We start from the raw sequence: 25,828 nt of genomic DNA, 5'->3' as shown, positions 1-25,828 counted from the left end.
CTCCTTGATCCCTCACCCTCACACACTCACTCCCTCACACACTCACTCCCTCACATGCTCACACTCCCTCTCTCAAGCACACACAAGTAAGCAAGAAGGAGAGAAGAAGAGAAGAAGAAGAGAGTCCACTTTAGCTACACACCAAAGAATGAGCTTCCTCATTCACTTTTTGCCTTTTATACAAAACCCTAAATCCCTTTTGGGCGGTCATCCCCTTATCCCATTTTTTACATGGCTGGCCGTAGCCTAGGCCCTCTTTTTCATTGTCCTCCAATCTTCCTAATTTTCTTCCTACCGCCCATCTACCTTTACAATTTGCACAAGAGAGAACCTGGCACTCTTTTACAAGGATTTTGGCTACGCCTTTACATTCAAAGGTGCACCTTCTCTTTTTTAGCACTTTTCGAGCTCTAATGGGGCTGTACCTTAGACTTCTTGTGGCCATACCTGTGCTTTTGGGCTCTTCCAGGTTTGATTTCCTTCTAGGCATCCTCTTTCAGCTCCCAACTTGCACTTTTTCACTTTTTCTGCTTCTTGTGCTAAGTTAACAAAAAACATGCTGTTGTAAATGACAACAAAATGGCCCCAAAATCATAGCCAAATCAAAGGCTAAGCAAGAGAAACTGTCAAAATGGTAAGATGTCCATAAACTCGAATCAAGTAATTATCAAATCCAAGTGACTACCCTCATATAGAATACATAAAACTAAAATGAAAGACTATTGTCATAATTTGCAGTAATATGCCAACAACCAAGTATAAGCAACCAAGAAAGAAAGACCAAAAACAACTTGCACCGAAGACTATCACAACTATAGTGTGTCAATAACCATACATGCATAGGCATAGACATCATGCTTATAAGACATGCAATAGGCATGACATCATGATTATAAGAGATCTCAAGGTGAGAGAGGAGAGTTACCAAATGTATAACTCACTGACCAAAGCTCAAAATATAACCCAAAAGCATATAAATATCACTTACAATACACTAATAGATATAAGTGCTAGGTCCAAAGTAAGTGATCAAATCACCCCATTATAGGGTGACTACATCCAGTACATATTAAGAGAGCATATACACAAAGTAAGTGCCCCACAGTCTCAATGAAAGTAAGCTTAAGCTCAACTACATGAATCCAAAGATCTATGTAACATCCAAAGTAGTGCATGTAACTCCCACTATAATAAAATCGAATACCAAATTAGTAATGCAAGCTCAAAACACCAAGTACATGACATTCGAGTAGACAAGATACATGAAGCATACAACCCAATAGATTCTTCAAGCCCCTGATTGTGTAAGCCACTAAAGTAACTAAGGCATGTAACCACAGCTAAGATCAATGTAATAAATCCCAAGTCTCAACTCAAAAGCATATCATAGCATATCGGGCAATATACATAACAACCGAAGTGGTGGTACATCCAATGAGTATCCCATAAAGCATCAATGAGTATTAGGTTGTATAAGATTTTCACTAATAAATGCTTGCTTCCTTGTTATTATAGTACCAAAATGACAATGAAATCATGCTCAAATCAGTCCCAAAATCATAACCATACCATCTGGGCACCAAAACAGCATCCCTAAAGTATCAAACATGCATTATGGAATTTATTGTTTGTTGTCGAAACCAAAACTATTATATTGTGTGTGAAACAAAGAATAGGAAACTACATAGAATCACTATATGAGTGCTCAAATTTGTAGCTTTCATCGCACTCTTTGTTTCTAGCTATAGAATACCTAAATTTGATACCGTATGCAAAAGTTATAGCCAAAATTCTATAGTGTTGTCAAACTACTATAGTTGTCCGTGACTTCTAAAGCAATGCTACGTATCCACTCAAAATGGATAAAATGGCTACTCCTCAACTCAATAAGCACTCAAAAAAGCTCAATCAAACCTTGGAAAGCTCCTCAACAAGCATGGAGCAAGCTTAAATTAGTTAGAAGAAGGAAATGCTCAATGCATACCTCGAGAGGAAGAAATAATGGATGCCATGAAACCTTGAGTTGAAGCTTGCATACCTCGAGAGGAATAAATAATGGATGCTATGAAACCTTGAGTTGAAGCTTTGAATCCATGCTAAAGCAAAGGATAAGAAGGTCCTCAAAAGGAAGAAATAATGACTCCCATGAAACCTTGAGTTAAAGCTTTGAATACGGGCTAAAGTAAAGGATGAAGAAGGTTCACGAATGGTTGGCTCTAGTACCAACTGAAAGGTAGAGCCTGAATCAAAGCACACAATTGGAAGGAGCAAGAGAACAAGAGATATATATAGATATATTGTATGTGGGAACTCCAATGGTCACAATATGTGATCGGCCTTTCCTTATTCACATGTCACTAAAAGAATAAAGAATGAAGTGACAATTATGGGCACCCGCTACACTTGAAGTGTACATGTGTGCAGGTACTATCAGTGTAATGAATTCACAAGAAATTAGGCACATGTATCTTTACCTCCAACAAAGAGTCTAACTTACTAGTCTTCTCCGTTTTTTGCACTTCAAGGAGATCTTTGAGCACTTGTTCATCCCCCTCTCTAGAGATTGTGGTCAATTTTGATGCAATTGTCTTATGTTTTCATTGAGGATAAGCAAGGTTTCCTTACTAAAAGGGATACTAATTTTGATATTCGGAAGGCTAAGATATATGTTGCTTATTATCAAGTTCAGTGTCACACTTAGCGATACTTGAAAGCTCTTCCTAAAAGAATTTATTTCACAAACATCCTCTTTATTTGGAATCACATCAAATATGAGTGGTATGCTTTTCGTTTCTACTATCCTTAATATGTTATACTTCCCAACATAGAGTATAGAGTTCCCTTGTATGGGTTAATAGTTGTATTTCGTTGGCACGAGTTCAAGATGATCTAATTGTATTCCATGCATCATAAGTCAGAATATAGAAATCAAATCTTTCATCTATAAGAAAATTTGTGATATGCTTTCTCAAGTTTGTAATTAGTTTGAATCTAAGATATGCTAGTGCTACTAGTCCTTCATCTTTGGATTTAATTTTGGTGATTCTCACTCCTCTAACTGCAACATTAGGCAAAAGCATGGGTGTCTTATGCTATATGGACAATTGAGGTGATGCAAAAAGGCCCTATTCCATGGAAGTTCATCATTTGCATATGTCATTTTAGTGAGCAAAGAAGCACAAAATTGCCTTCATGAAATAAGGTCATCTAACATGTTAAACCAAGACTTCCTACATGCATTTTTGCATATCAAGGCATGCATGGCCAAAAGTCTTGTGTGTGAGAGTTCTTCTAGTTCCTCAAGATGCTTGGTCTAAGCTTTATTGCCTTCCCACTCTTCTTGTAGAGCTATTCTGAGAATAGGGATTGAAAGTGGGTTCCTTGGTCACTCATTATTTCAATGGGTAGCCAAATCTATACATGAATAACTACCATAAGGTGTTTGCCCTTGTATGGGCATTGTTCTTTCTTCTAGCTTTTGCCTTTGCCCATTTGGTTAGCTAGTTAGTGGCATGCATCATTATAGCTACCATAAGGTGTTTTCCCTTTTAGAGCTACTCTAAGAATAGGGATTGAAAGTGGGTTCCTTGGTCACTCATTATTTCAATGGGTAGCCAAATCTATACATGAATAGCTACCATAAGGTGTTTGCCCTTGTATGGGCATCGTTCTTTCTTCTAGCTCTTGCCTTTGCCCATTTGGTTAGCTAGTTAGTGGCATGCATCATTATGTGAATACTAAAATGCAAAAATTAGAATCCCTATAAGTCCATCCCCCCCCCCCCCCTCCTTTTTTTTTAATGGTTGGAAAGCTCCACCTATGTAAGCTCCATTTTGTGTTTTCAAATTGGCACCTTTGTCCACTTGCATTCATCATAGTGTTTAAAGATTCAAGATGCATCCTTGAATAATGTGGGTCATCACAACTAGGCTTGCAACACCTTTTATGTTATAGTATCCCCATTAAAGTGTCCTCTAGGTATATCTCCACATGCATCTTAGAGCATATGTAGTACCTTTTGTGCACACACATCTACCTAAGAGTTTGTCCTAGCCTAATCAACATGATCATGATATAATAAGATAGTATGTTTAGACTTTCATGAGAAGGAAAGTGAGTATATTCCTTTCCATTGGGTGATTGAGTACTAGATCACTTGTATCCACAACCAATGTCATTGCATCTTACATCATTAGAGCTCTAGATTGTTGGTTTCACTCTTAGAATTATCTCTAGTTCTTTAGTCCATATTTTATTATTTTTCCATATGATCTCATGGTCTTCATCTACTTTGTATCAACAAGTTGCTACTACAATTGACTTCAAATTCAACATCAAGGTTCAAGGAAAGGATGAAAGGATCTCAATGTTGGGTATGTGTATCACAAACTACTAAAGCATGTAGCAAAACTAGATTTTTATAAGCTCATCAAGTGCTAGTAGATTTTCAATTAGATTGATCAAGGATGGGATAGGGGCTACTTCAAGAAAGTGGTCCCCTTAGGAAGAAAATGTTGCAATTTATACTTTCAAATGTTCAAACATTAAGGTCACTTTGGATGGAAAAATGTGTGCCCTTGTTGACTCAATAAATATTGTGCTTTACCTGTAAGATTCAATATTTAACCTCACTCTTATCGTAACTCACTTGTAGGTCTCTTTTGCTTCTTGAGAGCAATTGATGAAAGGGGTTTTACTTCTCCTTAACAATTTTCCAATTGTTACACTGGCCTTTACACCAATCATTTTTTTCACTTTTGGGTCCCACTAGCTAATTAGAAGTTCTTTTTGTTGGTTGTATTTGATGTTTTTTACAATGTTATGGTTCCTTTCAAAGACCAATTTCCTTAGTGTCTACTCTCCATGAGTAGGTTAGTCAATATTAATCATAGGTGATTTCATTATATCGATAATCCATTACAATTTTTGATAATGAAGGAATTTCACAATTGAACATATGTAACCTTGCTTACTAGCATTTTCCTAATTAGTTTGAGTACAAGATGGACCCTATTTGGAGTCTAGATGCAAAAATTACGGTGAGATGGTAATTATGGTCAAGTAGTCACAAACAACAACGATCATGGTGGTCAGGAAGCCTTATAATCACTCATGTCCTAGAAAGAGCCTTCTATAAATATTTTTGTCTTCTATTATGAAAATGAAGAGATAGGGTTTTCTCTTTAGTTGGTGGTTTGTTTTTTGGGTGTAGGTGACAGAGCTCCCCCCCAACCCTCAAATCTATTGGCTATCACTATGGAAAAGAACAAAACTCTTGGTTTAGATGCAAACGTCTCTCTCTCTCTCTCTCTCTCTCTCTCTCTCTCTCTCTCTCTCTCTCTCTCTCTCTCTCTCTCTCTCTCTCTCTCTCTCTCTCTCTCTCTCTCTCTCTCTCTCTCTCTCATGTAGAGTGCTTTGTCTCTCTCACTCCAAGACCACTCTCTTTTTGCATCTCTCCTATGTGAAGTGCTCTCTCTCTCTCTCTCTCTCTCTCTCTCTCTCTCTCTCTCTCTCTCTCTCTCTCTCTCTCTCTCTCTCTCTCTCTCTCTCTCTCTCTCTCTCTCTCTCTCTCTCTCTCTCTCTCTCTCTCTCTCACACACACACACACACACACACACACACACACACACACACACACAAAAAGATGCAGATCTCTAACTCTCCAAGATTCACCTACTCTCTCTTAACCCTTCTCTCATTCTCTCCTTCCTTGTCACCCAATCAATTCAATCACATGTAGGTGCTCTTCTCTCTCTTAGTGTGTAATAGTGGCTGGTTGTGGAGTAAGCCTCTCAAATATGAGATTGTGGATTAAGAAGGTTAGTGTGTTATGCACAAATAGGTTCATGGCCTACCCTTTAAATTAGTCATAGGCTGTTCAAGATTAGTTTTGGGCTAATGTGGTAAGCATGCACCCTCTTTGGGGGCTAAGTGTCTATTGTTGGGATGCAATCATGGTTGTGTTAGTGCATTGTGAATTAGCCAAGATGGGTCATGGGTTGAGTAAGTGAGCATGGGCTAGGCAAGATGAATCGTGGGCTAGTAGACACATGGGTAGCAGGGTCACGGTATTATACCAACAATTTTAAGTACTAGAATGTCCCAAACCATAGTCGAATACAAACATTTTAACAAAGTTAAGCCACACAAATTTCCCTATTAGCAATGATGGTTTGTGCCCTTGTGTGCCCACCAATAGTGATCTTAGATAGTCGTCTTATCCACTCATAAACCTCTTTTTTTTTCTTCCTTCTCAAGCTTTAAATTAAATCAAGCATGAAACATATGCAACCATGCAAACAATCAATGAATTTTGATGCACAACTTAGCTCACATAAGATTGAGAAGTGATTTTTTAATTTAAATTTTTTAGAAGAAAAGAATCTAATGTAATTCTAAAGTCATGCCCCACAGTGCATGGGCTGAGATCAATAACAATCAAAAGTTGTCCCAAAAAAAGAAACAACTACCAAAACTTACAACGGATATCCATATTCCCTCCTAGGAAAATCCAAAATTCCCAATACCATAGAAATTGAAAGCACACCCATCATGTTCTGTGTGCTCTTGAACCATATGCATGCTAGATATTTTAGTTCTAGTTGTAGGTATATACAATTTGCATAATATGTTGATTATTCTTTGCATATTGCAAGTTTTTTACAACTATAAATATGGTGGAGTAATCATCTACATGGAAAATGAGTAGAGAATGCCATGGGTATTTTATGATTGACTCTAAAATGTGGTAGACAAGTCACAAACATGAAAAATGAATAAATATAAAAATTTAAGAGAAAATAAGACATTAAATACCTTTAGAGATTGTTCCACTATTTTTCTAGGTCCTACCTTGTTCCCTCCTACTATTGAACGCTATCGGCTATTACTTATAATTTTTAATAGTTACTATACATTATCGCTACTATTTTTGGTAATTCTTGAATAAGATTGATAGTAGGTATGATCTGCTTTCACTCCAAAGATAGTGAATCTTGAGATGTGAGGTACGAGAGAGATAGAGATAGAGAGAGACCATCAAATAATTAAATATACTTAGTTCTATGAAGACATGCTAGGATCCATAAAGAGAAAACACAGAATGTACGAACATGAATAAAACACAATACACATAAACAAAGGTGGAAAATGTAAAATGAGAGAGGAGTATATTATTAATGCATGAATGGATAGATGAGCTTGCATTGTGAAGTCCAATATGACTAGTGTGCAAGACCAATCAACCATATCTTCAACTACCTAAGAGGTGTTGACCCAAAGGGCTAAACATATAGCACATGTTCGATGGGTCGCATTGTTATGGGTGGGAACTAGCAAGAGAATGGGAGCAATGGACAAGATTTACTTGAAAGACCCTAGGCATTATTACATCACTCCTCATCCACATAAACTATACACTAGCCATGAGTGAGGTGTCTATTCTTGTTAGGCAAATGCTTCAAATGTTAGACATGTTCAATATTACCCTCATAAGATACTAGCCATTATCTATGGTGATGAAAGTTATAAGGTCCCCATTATGAGGAGAAGCCATGTCTGAGCCTAGATATTAGTTGGATCATGACTTGTATGTCAAATGAGTTTTATGTGACCAAATGGTGAAAAGGTGACCTTTGTGGGTCTATCCTTTGTGTTAAGCTAGTTGCAGCAGTACATGGCACACACTGCATCAAGTCACGAGGTCACCCAATGGTAGACCAAATATTTCAAAGAATATTCCTTGGCCAACTAGTGAAAATTTATAGGTATATTGGTTATCTGACTTGAGCACCTTTGCAAGGTATAAGCCGAGACCTTTGCAAAGGTATAATTCTCGGCTTATACCTTTACAAGGTATAAGCCGAGACTCTCTCACAACCATGATCTTCTATATTTCACATGGTCAAAGTTCTTCTAGCTATCCTTAAACTCTTCACCTAGATTCTATCTAGATCACTATCTAATCTTCACAATAGAAGAACACAAATGGACAAATCCATTCTATATCAGTCTATTTGGAATTAAAGAAATTCTTATTCTTCTCTTATTTGATGTGTAATCTCTATTCCTTATTTAAATTCTACACGTTGCATCATGTAAAATTTCACATGGTGTTAGAGCCCAAGGAGATCTAGGGATTGAAGAGTACATGAGAGGCAAGGTCTTCAATGAGACAAAGAGTGATAGCCTTAGTTACAAGCACTTTTCAAGTGTTCTAACCCTCAATATAAAACCAAGGCATAAATGGCTTGGAAAGTATCTATTGGATCAAGAATCTATGTGACCAAATGGTTGGTTCTATGAAGACTAGCAAGGAGTTTATGGACTAGTAACAGCTCTTAGTGCTCAAGTGAGACCTCAAGCTTTGATATTTGAGAAATTCTATACATTAATACTAGAGAAGAAGTTGCAACTTAAATCTTGAGAAAGAAGTAACAATGATATATTTCCTTCTCTCCCAAGGTAAAAGACAAAGGTGATGAAAAGAATAAGAATGGTACGAAAAATTTTCAAGGAGAGTACTTCTACTTTAAGAAAAAGGACATATAGTGTAAGCAAATAAAAAGAATAATGCCCTAAAAAGTAAAGGGAAGGAGATGTCTAATGTGATTGAGGAACAGCTAGAATTATTCATTGCGACCATCAACGAAATGCGTTTTTGGGCACCCAAGAAGCATCTATTACTAACTCATGGGTGTCAAAGGATAGTGGTGTCTTCCATCACATGACCAACAAGAAAGATCAATGCAAAATGCATTCCTAAAGAACATTTGTTATATATTAGCAATATTAAGAGAAACGTGTTATCAGTTTCTTCCATAATTAGTCTTGACCATAAAGTGAGATTTGAGAGGTGCAAAACCACTCAATAGTACGGGCAAAGTTTTTGGCAAAGGAGAAAGAATGACCAACTTATATGAGCTAACTACTCTTATAACCATTGTTGGAGTGGCCAGAAGTAAACTTTAGTATTAAAAATATGGTCACATTAGATTTATAATGTTAAAGGAGATGCACAAGCAAGGTATGGTTTCTCATCTACTTGCAATGACTAAAATGAAGGAACCATGTGAAGCTTGTATGGTGTTCAAGAAATAAAGAAAGATATTTCCACAAGAAAGCAAGAACAAAGCAAAGGCTCCTCTAGAGTCGGTGAATGTCGACTTGTGCAATAAGATATATATAGAAGCCTTTGGGGGATCTTCTTGTTCCATGTTAATCTCATCAATGGCTACAGTGGGAAGATGGTGAATATATGTCCTTCATGATAGGGCTCGATAAGTTTAAAGAATGGTTAAAACTTGTTGAAAATGAAATATGTAAAAGTTTAAAGAATGTAAGCTCAACTCAAAGGACCTTGAAGACTTTTGTAAGAGCAAAGGGATGAAGCGTCAATTGATGACACCTCACACACCTCATTAGCAAAATAATGCTAAATGTTAGAATCACACCATTGTGGAAGTGGCAAGGTGTATGCTTAAGGGCAAGGGATTACTTAACCAATTTTGGATTGAAGGTATTAATATTGCAATTTACATTCTCAATCAAAGCTCCACAAAGGTACTCAAAGAAAAACCACCATATGATTCCTAGAATAGTTTTAAAAACCATTTGTGTCACATTTCAAAAAGTTTGGATATGAATGCCACAAAGATGTTCCAAATTAGAAGCATAACGAGTTAAAACCAAAAGGCTCCAAATATATCTTCATAAGTTACAATGATGAGCAAAAGGCTTACAAATTGTATGACCAAGAGGCAAAGAAGAACATAGCAAGCCATGATGTGTTATTCAAGGAATAACCACATACAATGGAGGAAAAGACAAATCCTTTCGCTTTATCATCAAGTGAAGTAGGCCACTATGAATATATCCCAAGAGCTATCCCTATCCTTAAGGAGGTGAACACAACATCTTCAAATGATCAAGAGAGAGTCCACCAATATACTATCATTCCACCAAAAAGCCATTGTTGTGATAAGTAAAGTAGCTCTATGATTGAAATAATCATATTTCTGCGTCTCTTGAAGAAAAAGCATATAGGTAAAGTAGCTCTGTGATTGAAATAATCATATTTCTACATCTCTTAAAGAAATTGCAGATAGACCAAGGAGATCTCAAAGAAATAGAGAAACAAAAAAATGATTCTACTCGCATAGTTAATATGGCCTTGATGGCTCAAATTATGGGAGAAGTGAAGGAGCTAGCTAACTTAGAAGAAGAACTTGCAAATTTAGTGGAGATCAGCTATTCAAGTTGAGTATGACAAGATAATGAAGAATGCCACTTGAGAGCTGATGGATCGGCCAACCAAGAGGAAGGTTATTGGCACCAAGTTGTTGAAGAAGGTAAAGTACAAGGCCAATGGAACCATAGAAAAGTACAAAGCTAGATTAGTTACACGAGTATTTTTATAAGTTGAAGGGTTTAATTTTCAAGAATTATTTGCTCCAATTGCTAGAATAACTATTTGCAAAGTACTTGTAATTTCCCCTCACAAGAAGAGGCAACTTTACCAAATGTGTATAAAATCAATGTTCATGAAATGGTGATCTCAAGGAAGAGCATATATGTGACTCAACCACTAGGTCTTGAAACTCCCCATTTTGACAATAAAGTTTGTAAGCTAAAAAAGGCATTGTATGGGTAAAAACAAGCCCCTATACCATGGTATCAATTGATAAATAAGTTCTTTTAAAGCCTAAACTTCAAAAGATGTGTCTCGTGTGCTAACTTGTATATTTGCAACCTTTTAAAGATATGATCCACTAGACTCGAAAGGCTTTGAGTTATAAGTTTGAAATGATAAACTTGGGCTTGCTTATTATTATTTAGGGATTGAAGTCTAGCAAGAGTTAGGAAAGATCTTCATTTGTTAGAAGAAATATGCATGGAAGATCTTGAAAGCATTCAATATGGTCAATTGCGAGGAGATAGCTACATGTATGGAGGTCAAAGCGAAGTGATCCGTTGAGGATACATTAGCACTAGCACATGTTAGAAGGTGCAAGAGATTGGTGGTTAGCAATCTCGTCTATTTATGCAACACCAAGCCATATATCACTTTTGTTCTTGGTGTTTTGAGCGAGTTCTCAAGCAAACCCCATCACAAACATTGGAAAGCTGGAATGCGAGACTTCAAGGGAACTCTTGACCATGGTATTACATATAGTTTCAAAACCTCTTTGGTCAAGAGTTGTAACTCAAATTGGAAAGGAGACCATGATTCTAAAAAATTAGTTTCTAATTATTGTCTATGTTTTGATTCAAGAATCTTTTCTTGGATCAATAAGAAGCAACCAACCATGGCATTATCTTCTACCAAAGTATACTTCAAGGCAACTTGCTTTGCTACATGTGAAGCAATATATTTAAGGAGGATCGTATGGCATATAAGAGTGTAGGATGAAGAGCCAACGATCCTAAGATGTGATGATCAAAGTTACATCACCATTGTCAAAAAAATCAAATGTTCCATGCATACACCAAACATACAAAGATTCAATATCGCTATATGTATGATTTGATGGAAGGTAGAATATTCAAAGAGTTGGCATTGAGCCAAGGATGTAGTTCATCAATGGTGGACATTAAGGGGGGGTGTTGAATATGCTCAATGACTCACTCTCATAAGATATCACCAATTATCCATGGCTCAAAGTGGTAAGGCCCTCATTATGAAAAGAAGCCATATGTGAGCTCAGGCATTGGTTGGATCGTAACTTGTATGTCAAATGTGGTCTATATGATGGCAAAAAGATTATCTTTTGGGTCTAGCCTATGTGTTAGATGAAGTAATTAAACCAAAAGCAACTGCACCACATTGAGTTGTAAGATCATCTAATGGTAAAGGAAATATTCCCTGGCCAACTAGTGAAGGTTAATAGGTATGTTGATTAGGTCAACTTGTCCACCCTCATGGGCTATAAAGGGAGAGCTCCTCAGAGCCGTAATGATCTATCTTTCACCTAGTCAAAATTCTTCCAACTAGCCTTAAATTATTCACCTAAATTTTATCTAGATTGCCATTTAAGCTTCACAGTGGAAGCATATTTGTGAACAAAGTCATCTTGTATCTGTCTACTTGGAATAAAGAAACTTATGTTCTCTTATTCATTATGTACTCTATTCCTTGCTCAGATTCTAAATGTTTTGCTGCGTAATTTTTACACCAAATGGACTTAATATCTTTGGTTATGTCAAAAAAAAAGAGATGACTTTTAGATTATCCCCTTTCTCTCATTCAAAAGAGTCTTGTCACCAAAGGCATTCTTGGTTGTAGCAACTAGAGTATGAGTGCAAAGTGGTGAATAGAGAGTGTAGGGATGGGAAGTGGAGAGATTTGCACCAAAATGCCCAATGCATATCCATGAGGTATACAAAGTGGATCCATATACGTGATTCAACTAATTAGACATAGGTGTGGTCACCAAATGAGTGGCCTAGGGCACACTGTAAGGTAGAGGATGAATATCCTTGTGTCCGAGTGGCCCACAGAGTATGTGATGATGCACCATAAGTAGAGGATGGGTATCGATTGTTTGAGTAGCTATGGGTAGAGATTCAAGGGATGTGAGAGGGGTACCCAACACAACCATACCCCAATAAGCAAATGTGCTCACTTGCGTATAAATGGGGAATATGGTGAACACGAATGGCCTCCTAGCAATGCAGTACAAGGTTGCGCAATGGCATGCACCTATGGGTCTAACACCTAGATATAAATGATCTGAACTAATATGTGAAGATAAAAGTGAACTTTGAGAAAAAAAACAAAAGAGCCTAAGCCAAATGTAGTTGGCATTGGAGGAATAGAACCTAATGTAGATTATGCAAGTTTAAAGTCTAATCCTAAGCTATTGAAAGCATGCAAAAGAGAAGCTAACTCATCATATGAAGAGGGACCGGACGAGAGGGATTTGAGAATGATTATCAGAATAACGTACTCGTATGAAATAGAGGGTAATGTAACAAGAATACTTAAAAATGTGCTTCTATCTCTAGGGCCTTGTCTTGTAACATTAATACACTAATACCAATGATAGTCTCCATGGTGACTTGCAACGAAATCCTACATAATAGGAGCAACAAAAAAGGGTTTTGGCTCATGCAAATCAAATGGATCCTTTTTTGTTGGCTCATGCAAATCAAATGGATGGTACAAAACCTGACACTAGGTCTGGCTAGTATGAAGAAAACGGATCCATCAATCGCCCTGAATGCAGATATCCTCCCTGAATGGAGAGTTAGCCAACCTCACAAACTAAATGATTTGTCTAATGCACAACCCATGTCATAAGTGTAGAGGAAAGATTCAGGAGTGTAGTTGGGCCATCTTCTACCAAGTATTCAGTGAACTCTGCATCCAACATCCCCTCGACATGCATTGTCTTCATTGAGAGCATAATGTGGCCTAGAGGCACACAATGAACAAGAAGCCTAATAAGACACCATAGGCTGCCAAGAAAGAGAATAAACGCTGAAAATGAGTAAGTGGAGGAGATGATACACATGTGCATTATCAAAGTGCGGAGATGTCCAACAACCACCAGCTCTCATGGGAGTGAGCTGAAGGAGAGTGCTGTAGAGTGACATCCTCTGTGTATAGATCCTGAGTGCAGCCACCACCAAATCTGAGGTAGATGAAGTAGATTGGAGCTGAGGGTGATGTCACAAAGCAGCTGAGGACCAATCGTATGTGTAGATTTCTAACAATCAGTTGTAGAAGATGCAAATCTGATGGCCAAAAGCTGCAGCAGCAAAACACACATCTGAGAATGAAGATTCGGCAGTCAAAGCCATCCTGAACCAAAACACAGGAGGCTGAATGTTTGAGCAGCCACAACAGATCACCTGCTGTCTGGAGACAAAAATGCAGCAGTACAATCATCATGGACAGCTATTGAGGGCTGTTGAACCTTCAAAACAGCAGCAGATGATGACAAAGAGCTGGCAGCTGAAATGCAGCTATGGATGCCACGTTGAGGCTAGTGACAGCAGGAGGGCCACAAAGGCAACCACTAGAGCCGGGGCAGATGGCTGAGAGCAAGGTTGCACCTCCGGCTGTGTAGATGACTGACTGATGATGGCAACAACTACATGTTGAAGGGAATGAAAGGGATGAAGTTGGTGTGTACACATAAGTCCCTTTTATAGAACATGTTAGAGCCAAAAGAAGTGTCATCTTGTGCAAAATGGCAAAAATCCCTTTTGGAGCTGTTTTAATGAGCCAAATGAATGCCAACAAATCTCATAGTTTGAGAGGGGCATATTTTGGTAGCTCGACAGCTCCATCCCCAAATGAATAGCAGGCAAATCCTGCAGACAATGGCCATCGTGCCATGCCATTAAAAATGGCAATGTGATGTGCTTCTCCTGGATCCCGTAAATGTTTTGCATGTGGTGTAATGTCACCTATATCCTGTGAGGTCCTGGTAAGGCCAACCTCATCTAGATCCATCTCCTCATACATGGGCTCTGACATGTCGAACAACAGGGCTTACTGACTGGCAGTGCAAGCATTGAAGGTCCCCAGCAAGTGGTATCTCCTGTGGTAGCATATCTACACGTGGCTGGAGAAAAGCAGCAGCTCTGGTGATAGGATGACAGGAAGAAGGCAGTACGCTAAGGGTGCAGTGGGAGCTGCTGTGTGTTGGCAGACTGGCCTTAGGCTGTTATAAGGATGGGCAGGCCCATGTTGGAGGCCTGAATACATTAAATGTTCGGGCGGGCCCATATAATTAGCAAAGGTAGTGGGCAGATGGGAGATACAACAGGTCAAAGTAGAATAACTTGACTGATGTGACAAGCAGAGAGGATGTGGCAGGGTGACTTGACAAGGGGCAAAGACTTTCTACGTCGTAGGAGGACTACCACCAACTCTTAGCCATTGCATTAATAAATGAACCAAGAACTTTTGACTGCTGCTCCAATTATTTTCTGGCAAGCCACTTTTAGTTGCTTATCAACATGACAAAGAACAACTCTCTCTACTGCACATGTTGTGCATGTGGGCCAGTCACCTTAATTTACCCAAGTAGCCATGGTAGAACTGTACAATCTGTAAATTCATGCACACATGAGAAACATTGAATGCCATATGTAAAACATCAGACAGACACAGAGTATAGTAGTGATGTAAAACATCAAACAAATGGGCTGAGGCATGGGCAAAGAGAATCTGAAAATATGGTTTTACTTCTATCCAGAGAACCCAAAATCAATATGTACAGTTGTAGAGTGAAAACTTGGGTGATAATCTAACAATAGACAAAAATGGATGCCAAAGCAGCATCGACATCAATGCCATAATGTATGTCACAAGGTGTATAGGCATTTACAAAAGATATCTCACTTCTGTGTTGGCTGCGAGGGCTATTCACATACTCCCAGATGGCATGTTGTTGCCATTGGGTTTGGAACCTTATATAATGGGCAATTTAAGCCAAGGTTATATCTACACTACTGTTGTGTCCAAGTGCAGCACAGCCACATTCATACAGAGCAAATATTCCTCAAAACTTGTAAATCCTGGTTGTGAAGGCACACAGCTTTTGTGCACTGACAAGGTTTGAAATGGACATTGCTTCTGATTATGAAGTCAACCCCATCCTTCTCAGCTCTCCTTGAAAGGTTGGGCTTCCAGTAAGATCTCGTTTGGCAAGACTTCTTATGTCTTCACGAGTACATTCTTTGGAGATCCGGACAATCTCCCACAAAGCACCAGCTGCAACCAAGTCCTTCGCATTCACTTCTGCAGAAAGAATTTCAAGTCACTTAGCCTTCAATTGTGAAAATTTGGCAATTTTTCACTTGGACTACTGTGTATAGCTCCAAAGCTAATATCTAAGTTAACGATACCATGCTGAGCCAAATGGCAAAGAGCAAGCTCCAGGTGTCGTCGAATTTGTGATGCATCAGAGTTCGCATTAGAGACTACCCAAGGTAGTGCGCCATCATCAATTAGCAAGGACCTTACTTTCCTCTGCCCTGGAATTTTTTTTGAAAATTGGATTATTCAGAGCAAAATATCCAAGGCAGCAGCCTTTGAATATCTAACAGAACTTCAAGTTCGCCTTCAGGTCTTTGAAAGCAAAGAGAGACGATTGGAAAAGCAGTTTTAATATGAAAGTAAGAGAATAAATTTTACCTTGTGCCGCTCTGGACTCGCATTTTGCAAAGTTAGCTATACCCCTAGCTATTTGAGCCAAGACATCTGGATGTCTTGACCGTATCATCCCAAGAAGGGCCTTGATCCCACCTTCTTCTCTCAGCTTACCTTGCAACTTGTCTGTGCATCACAAAAGACCACCTATGCTCATTGTTTTTTCTCATTACCAGCACTTACAAATACATGATTAGAGTAGTATCAATCATACCATTTCCACATAGATTTGCTATAGCACCTGCTACCATGCGGAGAGTTTGTGGATCTTCTGCTTCATTTGCCGTTCGAGCTAAGAGCCTTATTCCACCTTGTGACATAATCAGTTCCTGATTTGACTCTGTAGTATTAATTGGACGAGTGAGAAGCATAAACTGATAATGCAGTAAAAGCTTACAAAACTGAGCAAACCAGTTCTAAACCAAGCAATGAAAATTTTGAAAATGCTGCAACAGTTTATATTGTGTTAACCTCCAAAGTGGCATTAATTTAGTGTATGCAAGCAAGAAGATAACATGACGCCTACCATTCATTGCCAAGTTTGCAATGGCACCAGCGGCTACACGCCTTATGGTTTCATCCTCAGAACTTTGAAGCAGTGTAAGCAGAGAGCCTAGGCCTCCAGCTTCTACTATCTTTTCCTGGTTAGCTTCTGCATGCACAACAAACCCCAATCATGGCCAGGATGAATATTTCTTGCCTGAACCAGCATTGTATTTGGATAAAACAATGTCAAAGTTGAATTGTAAATATCAGGTTTAAAACATCATATTCTACCCTCAGTCGATTAAAAGACTGCAGAGATTGAATACAAAAGAAAAGCATATCCTCTATCACATCTCACTTTTGCTTCTGCGTTTGAACTACTGAACACACTGTAAAGCTTAATCTTGCACCTAACCTTCTGCTGCAAGATTGGCGACAACTTTCACAGCATGTACCCGAACATCAACGTCCTCAGACTCCAGTAAAGATAATATCTTATGCAGGCCCACTGTAAACCACCAACATGACAAGAAAACTTATAATGTGCTGAAATATGTCTCATACATATAGTTAGCTTAGCTTAATACTGAATTACTTGCCTTGTTCAAAGAGCTTGGCTATTGTAGCTCTTTGACCATTAATTGTTTCCCGCATGTGACTTGGTTTGTTTAGGCTCATTGGTGACTCTGAACCGGTCGATACTCGTGCAGGTTCTCTGTCAAGGCTCTTTCTAGTCTGGTAGAGAATCTTTGAAGTTACACAACTCCTACTTGACACATGCAACTTAATAAAAGGTTCCAGTTAAAGTGAATGTTTTCTCACCTCATCTGCATCATAACTGAGCTGAAGCAGTTGTTGCTTGAGATATTTGACCTCCTTTTCCAGTTTCTCCCGTAATTTATGCTGTTCATCCAATTCTTTTCTCAAAGAATCCACCTCAGTTTTAAGCCTTGTACCCTACAACAATCCATTCATCAGCCCATGACAAAGGAAGCAACCAAAGAAAACAACAAACTGCATATATCCAACTTCCAGCCCTCCCTCCCTATATTGGTTTCCTCAAATCAACGTAAAACCATATGATTCGTACATATTGTTGAGTTGTACTTTGTGGGGACACTGGACTGTGCTTATGTTGTGTGGAGGTGAAGACATTTTAGCAACACTGTATCTAGACTTGTAGAACACATTCTCACAAATGTGTGCATAACTTATGTCTAAACTTTCAGTCCAAATATCATTTATGGTCTATGTCAGAACAACTGCAGTCTGCAACAAGACCTAAGCATGTTCAACAATATTAAGTAGCTTTTAGCTATCAACTTGATCTACATAGCAGACTCCACGTTTCACCTAACCATCATGTTCTAGAGGCTTCTATTCTTCCAAGTCGGATGGCCAATGCAATATATCATAGAAACTCGTCCACTGAAATTCAACCTCACATAGCATTAGTATACTTGCACAAACTGAGCAGCAAGAACCATTCCTGCAAAGAGATTCATTACTAATATCTTAAGTCTCAATCTGAGTACACAGTACATGAAACATTGAGAACATGGACACAGTCCAAGGATGGAGACCAGGAGTAAAGTGATTCTAACTGCTTGTTTGCAGTTGTTGATGAATACAGGCACAATAACTACAGCAAAAATAAAATGAGCGGCACAAAAGTCTTTATAACTAAAACTTCAGAACTGACTTGCAAGCAGACAGACCTGCTGGCTGTCTGCATAGGGTCAACGAGTTAACTGCTAGGTCACCCAATCACTGGGCTGGCTGAATCGCAGTAGTCGTCTGACTACCATATCTTCTACCCAGCATGCTGTCCATCTCATCATTCCCAAATGCTGGGAGCTCAATCCCCAATTCTTCTAACCTCAAATATACAAGCCACCCAAGGCTGTGTACCTCAATGGTAGTTCATCCAGCTATCATGGTACCATATCCTCTGTGCTGATCTCTATCTTACAACTACCACTTCCACGTGGTGGGTACCTTAATTCTTGATTCCTCAAACTTTGAACATATGACCCACGCTGGTCAGAAGTAGCCTGTCTACAAAACATCCAATACCTCACAATCATAATGCCCTATACCTTCATCAACTATGTGTTCCCCAGGATGCACCAGTGCTTGGATAAAAAGATCAGCACACCCATTTATGCTGCCAGGTCCATAAATAGCATAGCACCATAAAACAAATGGTAAAAGGATAGTGACCAAGTAAAGACCAAGGAACACACCCCTTTTGGCATGGAGAGACCCACCATGAGGGCTTCATGATAGCAGACAAGCAGCAACACACAGATGCCACATCTTTGTATGACACCACAGTAGGTAACACAGTCAACCTCGTGGGCAGCCAACTACCTCCAATCTTCTTTTCTGCTGTCTTAATTAAGGGGGCATTATCCCATCTTCACCATCATCATCCTCATCACACCCCTTCACTTTCTCCTTTTCCTGGCTCCTCAGCCCCAAGCATTTTCAGTTGTGCCTGCTACTGCCTTGAATTCTTGCTTCCCCCCTCCACATGCAGCATCTAAAAAGTACACTTTTGGGCAATCTTCCCTTGCATCCTTGCACAAAGTCTGTATTCATCTCTTGGACAGACATGTGAGCGAGGGGGCGAAGGAGTCTCACAGGATATGGCGTCAAGAAAGCCAACATGTTATTCATACTTCAAGTAGGTAAAGGAATCAGGACTCCTGAAAAATTCATCAATGCTGGTGTCAAAAAATGTCCTTAACATGCGAGTGCCATACAACTTTACCAAACATGTGCACTGTTTATTTGAAATCCTCTGACAATATTGGCAGGGGTAAATTGTTCGGGTGTAATTGGACCTACAACAAGACTGAGCTTTCCATTTTTATGGAATTCAGTGAAGTAACATTTTTGAATATGAAACTATCCACCGTAGAGAACAGATAATATTTAGTGCCACAAGGATTATGTGCCTGCATACCTCCTCCTTGGAAATTCCATCCTTCTGAGCCTGCCAATCACCTAATTCTCTTTTTGCTTGCTCCCTTAACTGAAACTCCTCCTCCAGCTGCCTTGTTAGGTGTAAAATCTGGTCTTGTGTTGTTGCCTATGACAGATAATGGATATTATTAGGTACACTATCCATAGAGATTGTGAGTTTAAGATATGAAATGGTATGTACACAAAATGGTAATATATGCAATGGTACATTCCCAAAATTACCAACAAATACCTGACTTCTAGTCACTGAACTTTCCAATTCTTGCACTTTCTTTTGGAAGGACTCTTTTTGCTTACGCTCTGCCTCCAGTTTTCTTGTAACTTCTGCCAGTTCAAGCTGGTATTTCTGTGCAAACTCCTCATATTCTTTCTGATATCTTGCTCTTTCAAGCTGGACCTGATTCTGTCAAGAAAGACAGTTAAGATCTTAACCAGGTAGGTTACTGACTGAATGCTGCCCAAAACAACCATGTATGGGATAAGAGTATCAACACAACCAAGAAATACATGATGAAATTTGAAGGAGATCACCTCCTGCTCAGTATGAACACTTTGTTTAACATCTTTCAGCTCCTTTTCTAGTCTTTCCCTCCAAGCATGCTCTTGCTCAAGTTTATGAGCAAGATCCATCTTATCTTTCTGATATCTCGTCTTTTCAACTGATACTTCCTGCCAAAATATAAGGATGTGATCAATAGACTTATAAAGAACCTTAATGTACATCAATAATTTCCAAACAAGTCCATACCTCCAGTACAACTTGTAGCTTTCTTTCTGCCTCCATTACTGAGAACTCCGATTCCTCAATCTTCCTCTGTGTTTCATCTTCAGTGTCAATCAGTGCCTTATTCAAGCGTTCATTCTCTGCAACCAATCTGTCAACTTCTGTCTCTAACTTTCTGCAAAGACTTTTGTAATCAAACTCCTCTCTTAGTTTCACCATATTTTCAACTTTCATGGCCTGTTGATGATAAAAGAGGATTAGGCAGCAAATACATAACGACAGCTAATTCAGATCAGTTTAATGAGCTTCCATTTGCCCCATAACAACAGTGCCTTACTCGCTGACCAAATAGAATAGTGCTTGTAGTTTCCCCTCGATGCTGAGGAGAGGGGCCAATTGTGATGATAAGAGAAGTTCTTGCAGTTCCTAGAACAAATGAACAAGTGAGCATAGTTTAGAGCTTTCAATATATTATTTTCAAAATGTTGGAGACTGACTCCGATCAAGTTTTAGTTAAGTGCAGTATAAAAGACATATCAGACAATAGTGCAGGTAATATCAAAATAGCCTTTCATATCAATAAGATTGTCTCTGCTAATAACAAAGATGTGCACCAATCTATGCTGCAAGGATTCATCGGATTGATTACGCGTCCTTTTAGCATTGAAGATTAAAGGCTTGTTGAATGTTTGCTTAATTTTCTCAAGACTCGTGACCATTTTCATTGTATCAAGGAAAATACCTCCAAAAGAGTCTCGTAGGAGCCTGGTCAGCTTGGAATCTCTAATGGGCACATGAGGACTATTTTCAGCCAATGCATTGATGCATTTTCCCAAAGCTGTAAGTGATAAGTTGATGAACTTTGCCTCCTCAAGTAAATGGCCCTCACTCCCTGGCAAAAGAAGTGCACAAGGTCTCAGATCATAAACTGTGACCAAAATGGTTGATATATGTTGGACAATTTTCTATCTACATGTTACCAAGATGCAAAACAACACCAACCAGATTTGTCAACCCTTTCTGACCCTGCCAAATCCACAATCAGCAATTTGCTTTTTCTAATTGTTGGAACATTGTGTCCTTTGGCATTTGATCCGTTCTCATTCAAAACAGGAACCTCCCTCTCTTGTTTAGCCTTCACAGACTTTCTTACATTCACCTACAACAGATCCCTAGTGAGTAAAACTATCACCATAAAGTACAATGAGTGCATTGGATTATCAAGAATGTAAATCATTGTGCTCTATCACGTCTCAATCATTCTAATACCAGAAGTATCGCATGGCTGCGAGATGACTCCGTGTTTAGCCTTGTGTTTGCAGCAATACGATTTGCTTCTCCAGTTTCTAAAAGCTCAACAAAGCTTCTCTGATCCCTCACTTCAACCATAGTTGCTCCAGGCAAGGAGACATCACCCGATCTTGGATCTTCCACTATGGAAATATTATCCCTTTCAGGTGCAAGGAGGTCTTGCACTGTCTCCATGTATAGCTGTTAAGTGTACAAGAAAAGGAAGAAATAAGGAAATGCAGAGCCATTTCAAGCATAAATTTGAAGTGGATGTGAGCAACAAGATACTCCAAGTGATCAAATAGCCTAAACATATAACATACTGAGCAGCATACATATAACCGATTTACAACTGAGAAATATGTGTAACATCTACCAGTAACCGATTGAGAAACCAGAGGTGGTAGAACAGAAAGCTAGAGGGCTTCATAGGAAGCAACCAAAGTCAGTTACCATATATGATTAATAACAATCACTGCTATTGCATCACTCATCAGTCTGGTCATTGCACAATCTTTTTCTCCAGTCAAAGCTCACCTTAGAACCAAACTTATTAAATGAAAGATATCTCATGTACAGACAAAATTATGTCATGGCATAACTATGGACATGGGAACATTAAACACCTGCAAATAAGACACTGTAACCATATCCTGATCAGATGAAACATCTGCAAGAATGTCTTCCATTGCCCGGACCATAATTCCACGATCAGCTGCATCTTCTTCACCTAGCCTGCCTAGAGTGAAAGTTTTCCCTGTGCCTGTTTGTCCATATGCCATTACTGTCCCGTTGTATCCTTCCAACACACTCTGCAGCAAACACACAATAGCTCACATGTTCAAATTTTTGTATGAACGAGCCAAACAAGTACTTTGTTCAACCATGGTTGCAATAGCAAAACAAGCTTAGTGACTACTTAAAGTTCATTATTTACAAATTCATTTCATGTGACAAATAATGTCAAGTTCACCCATGTAATTCTCAAAACTTCCCTGCCTTGCGCCTAAAAAAACCACACATTAAACCGTCCGTTTGCAATTTCCTGTGTTTCGCAGTTGCAATCCAACCACCTCTACATCTTGTGCAACCACTTATCACAAGTTTATCTATAAGGAACAACTGTTATGGCGACATATTAAGAGATTTTATAGCAATTAAAATAGACTGAGATTATCTGACAAAAATACTGAATCTTGGCGTGCTCATATGGTCTTTGCTTTTGACTCCAGACATTTGCTGTCAAGCTCAGTTTCTGAATGTCTTTTATGTTGCTCCTTAACATGAGGTGAATAATGGAACACCAACCTATCTAGTACAAAGATTTTAAGAATGGACAGAGGAAGAAGGCAGCTACCTCAACCACCGGCTTTGCAACAACTTCATAGACGCGCTTCTGAGAAGCAGTCTGAGTCAATATTTCATCAAATTGGAATGTCTCACTTTCCCAGTTATTTTTTCTAAGCTTCAGTCGCTTCAGCTGCAATAAGAATCAGGAAAGCTTTAATGAGTAAAAACAACCAGTGGCTCCATAGCTACCATTTTCAACTTTCAGACAACTAAGAGACACATTTTACCACTAATTGCAGTTTTCAAAAAGCAATCAAGAAAAAGACCTCTGGCAGCAATTCCACATAGTCTGCAAAATCAGCATCATTTCTCCGCTCTTCTGCATTCCTGGGCCGAAGCCGTACAGCAACTCTCACTCTTCCTGACACTGAAAGCATACGCATTAGTTTTACTATTCAGATTTTCCAGCTTAGTCAGGGTGCACAAATCTTACCATAGAACAGTTTGAAGAAGAGAGAGTGGAAAACCAAGCACATCCCATGACTCACCATGGCTGTATTGTGAGGTAGATATGATTGCTAATCAATGACTTCTATAAAGGCTCAACAAGATGAATGCATTCACATGCAGACACTAATAGTAAACCAGTTGTAAAAGATCCAATCACTCTGTAATGTGGCATACCATTAACAGTAGGATAATTCGTCGAAAGTTCAAGAAGTCAGACATTTATTAATGCCATATCAATACCTCAAATTGATTGCATTGTCTGGCATCAATATGTAGCTATTGTAATAACTGTTCTGTGGATGTGAAAATTTATAACATGCAGGACCTTAGGAGTTTATGCAAGCTCAAGGTTTGAGCTAGAATTCAGTTGCTCGATCTGCTACTCTTCAGAGAAAAATAAAGTATTTTGAACAGTACCTCCTGAATCATCCTTTCCATTACGTGATCCTGGACTCCCACGTCTTCCTTGAGAGGCAGATGATGATAACGATTTGGACCTAGAATTTGGTGGGGCTGGACTTGGAGGGGCCGTGTTTGTAGGTGCTTGCTTGACATTTGAAAGGGATGGAGGCCGTTCCAGTCGTACCATTGCAGCTCGAGGAGATCCACCTGAAGTAACACTGCTCCTATATGTTGAGGAAGAGAAGGCCATCAGCACTCACATCTGCATGTTTCTTTTCGATGATAGACAACGTCCACCATGTACATCATGTACCGAATGGTGGAAAAGCCCGTGTTTGCTGGCCAGCTCTAGCGAAAACTTGCACCTGAAACCTACCAAAGTACTATATATATTAGTTCGACTGTGCTGTGACATGAGAAAGACTCATTGAAAATTGGTGAGGTTGCACGTTTAAGAATGCTATGCGAAAGTTCTTCTAAAGGTGATTCATCTGGTATGCTTCTGTTTTGTGTGCTTGTGAGGTGAGCGGGTGAGAGGTGCAAGGGACTTGCAGACAAGGGGAAACGTCTATGAATCCGAGAAAGAACATCTATGAAACTGGAAGCGTGTCCATGCAGTGTGTGTGTGCCGTACTTTTACGAAGTAACATGAATACAATCGACTCTCAAAGGTCGGTAAAAGATCGTACGATTGATCATCAGACAGCCAAATGGCATGGGATAGCATATACCGTCACGAATTCTGTTTGGCAGTCCAAAATGAATTTCCTTGTGCATGCTGCATTTGCGAGGAAAGCTTAAGCTGCACATACTGAAGGGAAGGAAGAATAACCTGCAGGAGCAAGGGTTAGGCTTCCGAAGCATGCAAGGCATGTCGTGATCCTGCAAGGGACAATGGACGTCAGCGATGCTGGAGCTCGGTCCGCATGATGATGGTGATGGACATGCGGGAGCTGCTGGTGCGGAGCCTCGACCTCTGGAGAGCGGTGGGGGAGAGGCGGGGAGCAGAAGTAAGGCAAGGTGGGATGCCATGTTTGCAGGAGGTAATGCCCCGGCAGCATCATGCAACAACATCGCACGACTACGAGCGGGAAAGACGTGCAAAAGGCCTGAAGTCTTCTTCTCTCTCCCCCCGTCTCTCTCTCTCTCTCTCTCTCTCTCTCTCTCTCTCTCTCTCTCGATTGCTTCTTAATCTTAATAATCTTAATCTTAATATTATTAAGTTAAGCAAATAAGCTATATAAAATAAAAAGTATCGTTAAGTTAAACGCCAATTAAGGTGGCATCAAGCAATAACCGAGCCACACCCCACTAAATTTCACTTGCACAAGTTTGTATCGTCAAGTTTAATAGCGTACGACTCGTTTATTTGACCACTCTTAACTTTGTGTCAGAACTTGACGGAGTTTATAGAATACTTCTAAAAATAGTGGTACTCATCAATTTGGAGAAGTCCAAAGACTCAGTAATCATTGATTGGTGGAAATTATGTTCTCTCCCTTGAAGACCTTTCTTTCTCCTCTAAACGGCTCTCTCTCAGCTCAAACACTCTCTCTCTCCTTGCTAGCGCAAGCTAGGTATGTAAGATGATTCGCCTTGCCTAACTTACCTATCCTTCTGTAATCAATATGTGTGGGTGGCCTTGGTGGTTTCACATTCCATTTCATTTGTTTTAGTCTGTCGACTTAGGGGTAGCATGGCCCTAATATATCGATTTAGTTTAGTAATAGTAGTAAAGAGCAATTAATGCTAAGAGCTAGGGCACACTTAGGTAAAACTTACTTCCACAAGTCTATGAAGTTGAGTTTAATAAGGTGTGGATGCTTCACTTAGCCATTCTTGACTTGTGTGTCGGCGCTTTTGGGAGTTCATGGAGTACCTCAAAAAACGATGGTACTCTGTGAACTAGCCCAAGTTAAAACACATGGTGGTCATATTGGTAAATATAGTGTTCTCTCTCCTCAAGTCTC

The 25,828-nt window shown here is 39.2% G+C and overlaps 1 protein-coding gene across 5 annotated transcripts; it reads right to left on the bottom strand.

Annotated features, from left to right (window-relative positions):
* Positions 1–15,175: 15,175 nt before the first annotated feature.
* LOC148011323 (kinesin-like protein KIN-UB) lies at positions 15,176–24,973 on the bottom strand. Of its 5 annotated transcripts, none has more exons than XM_087670085.1 (21): positions 24,590–24,973; positions 23,874–24,230; positions 23,273–23,373; positions 23,014–23,136; positions 22,283–22,468; positions 21,636–21,857; positions 21,369–21,525; positions 21,109–21,258; positions 20,704–20,792; positions 20,391–20,603; positions 20,174–20,311; positions 19,875–20,045; positions 19,623–19,748; positions 17,474–17,608; positions 17,251–17,386; positions 17,067–17,159; positions 16,692–16,817; positions 16,380–16,505; positions 16,151–16,291; positions 15,862–15,990; positions 15,176–15,754 (listed from the first exon to the last, which is right to left on the bottom strand). In XM_087670085.1, the coding sequence occupies exons 2-21, from the start codon at positions 24,106–24,108 to the stop codon at positions 15,594–15,596; spliced, it is 2,958 nt and encodes a 985-aa protein (XP_087526211.1). In that variant the 5' UTR covers positions 24,109–24,230; positions 24,590–24,973; the 3' UTR covers positions 15,176–15,593. The 5 variants fall into 5 exon arrangements, with proteins under 5 accessions (XP_087526211.1, XP_087526213.1, XP_087526210.1 ...); XM_087670087.1 differs by having other exon boundaries at positions 23,874–24,223; XM_087670084.1 differs by having other exon boundaries at positions 24,691–24,973.
* Between the last annotated feature and the right edge of the window lie 855 nt (positions 24,974–25,828).

Source organism: Lygodium microphyllum, chromosome 28, assembly GCF_053477565.2.
Source record: "Lygodium microphyllum isolate KBCC chromosome 28, Lygodium_microphyllum_v1.1.10, whole genome shotgun sequence".
NCBI classification, from domain to species: domain Eukaryota; kingdom Viridiplantae; phylum Streptophyta; class Polypodiopsida; order Schizaeales; family Lygodiaceae; genus Lygodium; species Lygodium microphyllum.
Note: the sequence above shows the minus strand (reverse complement) of the source record. Positions and strands in the feature narration are given on the sequence as shown.

What these genes read in the sequence shown, in the direction of transcription:
- LOC148011323 (XM_087670085.1), bottom strand. Translation starts at nt 24,108, where the DNA reads ATGGCCTTCTCTTCCTCAACATATAGGAGCAGTGTTACTTCAGGTGGA. An exon ending in GTGTTCATACTGAGCAGGAG is followed by an intron (nt 20,046 to 20,173) that starts GTGATCTCCTTC and finishes CTTTCTTGACAG; the next exon opens with AATCAGGTCCAGCTTGAAAG. An exon ending in CGCCAATCTTGCAGCAGAAG is followed by an intron (nt 16,818 to 17,066) that starts GTTAGGTGCAAG and finishes TTGTGCATGCAG; the next exon opens with AAGCTAACCAGGAAAAGATA.